We start from the raw sequence: 3457 nt of genomic DNA on the forward strand, positions 1-3457 counted from the left end.
TCTTGCATTTGTCCCTGATGCTGTTCATCTCTTCCAAGCCTCAGTTTGTTGTTGTAAACCTGGGATCAGAATCCTGGCTTTAGCCCCGCAGGGATCCATGGGATGCCCTATGTAAAGAGTTGAGCATGGATCCGGCTGGTGGTGCTAGGTGCTATCTATTTTATTCCATTTATTGACAAAATGCATTAATAGTCCTTGCCCTCTCTGCGATAAGTCCTTTGCCCTTGCTGGGGCTCGGTTTTTCCCTGGGTACTACGGGGGAATTGAGGTGGTAGGGATACTTGAGGGGTGGTGTCCCCAGGGCCTAACAATTGCTCAGAGGGTTGGTACTTGAACTTCTGAGGGAGGGGTTTGCCTGAACACAGCTGCCCCCACCTCCACCCCAGGCCAGCAGAGACCCAGGAATGCCAGCCAACTTACAGAACAATTACACACTTAGAAACCCATAGTGTGGTTCGGAAGCTCCTGGACATACAGACCCATCCATCAAGCCAAACCCATGCATAAATGCCCATAATGCATTGAGGCAGAACACACAAGCCCAAACAGCTGGAGGTTGCACTTATCTGCAGAACACATGTGCTCGCATTTGCCCTTCTGCATACACCCCCATGCTTATCCTTACCCACACCCCTAGGCCTGTATACCAGCAGATGACCCAGCCCCACAGGGGGGATCTGCCAGTTCACTTATGTCACTAACACAGGCCCAGACACTCATAGGCACTCCCCCGTGTACAAACTTGCACATGTCCAGGCAGATAGTCCCTTGCCAATGACATCTTTCTCCTGCTCAAGAGCTGGGGACTGACTCCCATTCCTCCTCAGCCCACACGGGAACCCTGGGGGAGAGAGGTCTGTGTGCGCTGTTGGCATACCCAGGCCAGGGTGAGGGGGCCGAGCCTGGACCCAGAGCAGGTGGCCCAGCAGCTGTGCCCAGGCTGGCCCTGCCAACTTGCTCACCCACTTGGACAAGCTGGGAGCCCCGGGGCTGCCTGCTACAATCCAGGGCTAGGCAGCCCAACAGGGGAAGGACCTCCTACTGGGGAATGGGGCAACAGAAGTTCTGCCTCAGATAAACTCTGGGCAAGTCTTTCCTCTAGGTCTCCCCTTCCCCTATCTTGGCAAAGACGGAGGCAGCTCAGTCACCTGGTTCTCCAACTTACACATAGCCTGTGGAATACTCAACCGAGAGGGGAACTTGGCAGGTTGATCTGCATTTTAACAACTTCCCCAGGTGGCCCAGATGGCCCAAGACCACTTGGAGAGACCCTAGAGGTCTAGAGGATTTAATTTTATGGCACGGGGGAGCAGGGAAATGGCCAGTGATGGGGAAAGAATGGACTTTAAAGACACCGGAAAACACTCAGTTCAGGTCGGTAAAAGCGACAGTCCAGATGTGGCCTTCTAGTCCCCCCTCCCCCCTCCCCAGCACGAGCTGTGAAAAGGGTCAGGGGTCACCCGCATCCCAAGGCCCTCCCCTCAATCCAAGAAATCACTGCAACTTTACCGCAGTCTAAAGTATTTGTTTAATAACAACAACAACAAAAAAAAAACCACCCCACAGAACTATTGTAAAACAATATTCTCGGTGATCATTGTAATATACAATACAAAGCAATTAATTTCCTCAGAAATCTGAGAAGCACCAAACGTGACCATTTTTTAAAATGTCTGCTTTTCAAAAAATAGAAACACACTGGGGGTCCCCCAAGTCTCTGGTATCTGGTAGGTGTGGAGGGAGGGTCAGCCTGCCCTCGTCAGTCCCCCGGCCCTGGGCTGGATCCAGCAAGCGCCCCACGGTCGCTGATCTCAATCTTGTTCCTCCCCAGCTCCGGCAAGGCGCTCGGCAGGATCAGAGCATGAATTCTTCTCGCCCCCTGGAGGGCTGGGGTCCGCCAGTCCTTGAGAGAGGCGCTTCAGCGACACAAGATGCGATCGTCCGCCGGGACACATGCCGCCTGTGAAAGAGAGGAGAGGTGAGACAGGCGGGTTGGAGGGGACAAGGCTGCAAGCCCTTCCCCAGGAGACACTTTGAGAGAGCGCTTTTTCCGATCTCCCTGGGTATCCTTGCATAGCCAGGTGCCCGAAAGGATGGGACGGACGTAGAGCCAAATAACCCCCCACCGCCTCCCTCTGGGCCTCAGTTTACCCATCTGTAGAAAGAAAATGCTCCCGCGCTCCAGTTCGGATCTCACCTCGGCCGCCAGGGCACTGATCTCGCCGTTGAGGGTGCTGAGCGGAGCCCGGGCAGGGAGCCCCCGGCCTCCAGGGGTCCCAACTTGAGATTCCGAGTTCAGCTCCAACTCCAGGTCCCAGATGTAGTCGATGACGTGCTGGAGGATCTCCACCCGGCTCACTTTGCGGTTCTGGGGCAGGGTGGGCACCAGCTCCTTGAGGCGCGAGTAGCAGCCATTCATGTCGTAGAGCAGCACGTTCACCTGCTGCTCGTCGAGCAGGGCGGGCAGGCGCGCCCCGGCGCCCCCCGCGCAGCGCGAGATGGCCACGCTCTGCTCGGACAGACAGCGCACCACCTCGCCCGCGCCGCCTGCCGTCTTGCCCGCCTTCAGCGCGCAGCTGGGGCCCGCGGCGGCCGCGGCACTGCCACTGGCGACCTTCATGATTCTGGCGTCGGAGAAAGAGGAGGGAGGCGAAGCGCACGAAGGAGGCGGACGCCGAGCGAGGGCAAAAACCTCGAAGCAGAGAGAAGACGGTTGTAGAACGCGAGGGCCCAGCCCCGCAGCTGTTCTTATAGAGACGCCGCAGCTCCCCCCGCCCACCCCGCCCACTGCCCCCGCCGCCAGAGGCGGGCTCAGAGGTTCAAAAGCAGCCAATAGGCGGTCTTGAGGCGTGGCCTCCGGTGCCTCTGGGTCCCGCCTCCTGCTCTACTAGTGCACCCTCGCGGCCTTGGTGCACTAGTACCAAGGGAACCCGAGTCTCAAGAACAGAGAGTGGGAGGGCACGGGGCGGGGTGGCTAGTGGAGGCGAGGGCTACCTTGGGCTTCTCGCAAAGAAGGCATTGCCGACAACGAAAAGACTTCAAGAATCACTTTTCTCAGGTTCATTTTCTCACCTCTCCAGCCGCATTTTACAGATGAGAGAAACTGAGGCTCGGATGGGGAAGCGGCTAGCTCTGGGTTGTCTAGAGAGCGCAGGACTAGAGCCTGGGCTTCTGGGAGCCTGACCTCCCGGCTCTTTGGGCCGAAACTTAAAGCGGGCCCTCCTTTACACTCTGCTCCCCAGAACCAGCCTCCCTTACTCAATTCCCAGAGAAAGTTGCTGGTTAATGTTCCGGGAACCAGGGAGGCTTTACCCAGGCCCCTCGGGGTGGGAGCAACTAATTCCGGAAAGTCTTCTTCTGGGATTGGGGGCGGATCCTCTGGGACATGAACTGGCTAGAAGGCGCCCAGAGAGGGGCTGCACCCCTGATGCTATCCTGAATTTGCATCCCCTGCAAA

The 3457-nt window shown here is 57.3% G+C and overlaps 1 protein-coding gene across 1 annotated transcript; it reads right to left on the minus strand.

The window, feature by feature from the left end:
• Positions 1–1504: 1504 nt before the first annotated feature.
• Positions 1505–2738, minus strand: ID1 (inhibitor of DNA binding 1). The gene is made up of 2 exons (XM_036121823.2): positions 2198–2738; positions 1505–1960 (listed from the first exon to the last, which is right to left on the minus strand). Exons 1-2 carry the CDS (start codon positions 2618–2620, stop codon positions 1919–1921), a joined length of 465 nt encoding a protein of 154 aa, XP_035977716.1. The 5' UTR covers positions 2621–2738; the 3' UTR covers positions 1505–1918.
• Between the last annotated feature and the right edge of the window lie 719 nt (positions 2739–3457).

This window comes from Halichoerus grypus, chromosome 10, assembly GCF_964656455.1.
Source record: "Halichoerus grypus chromosome 10, mHalGry1.hap1.1, whole genome shotgun sequence".
In the NCBI taxonomy this organism is placed as follows: Eukaryota; Metazoa; Chordata; class Mammalia; order Carnivora; family Phocidae; genus Halichoerus; species Halichoerus grypus.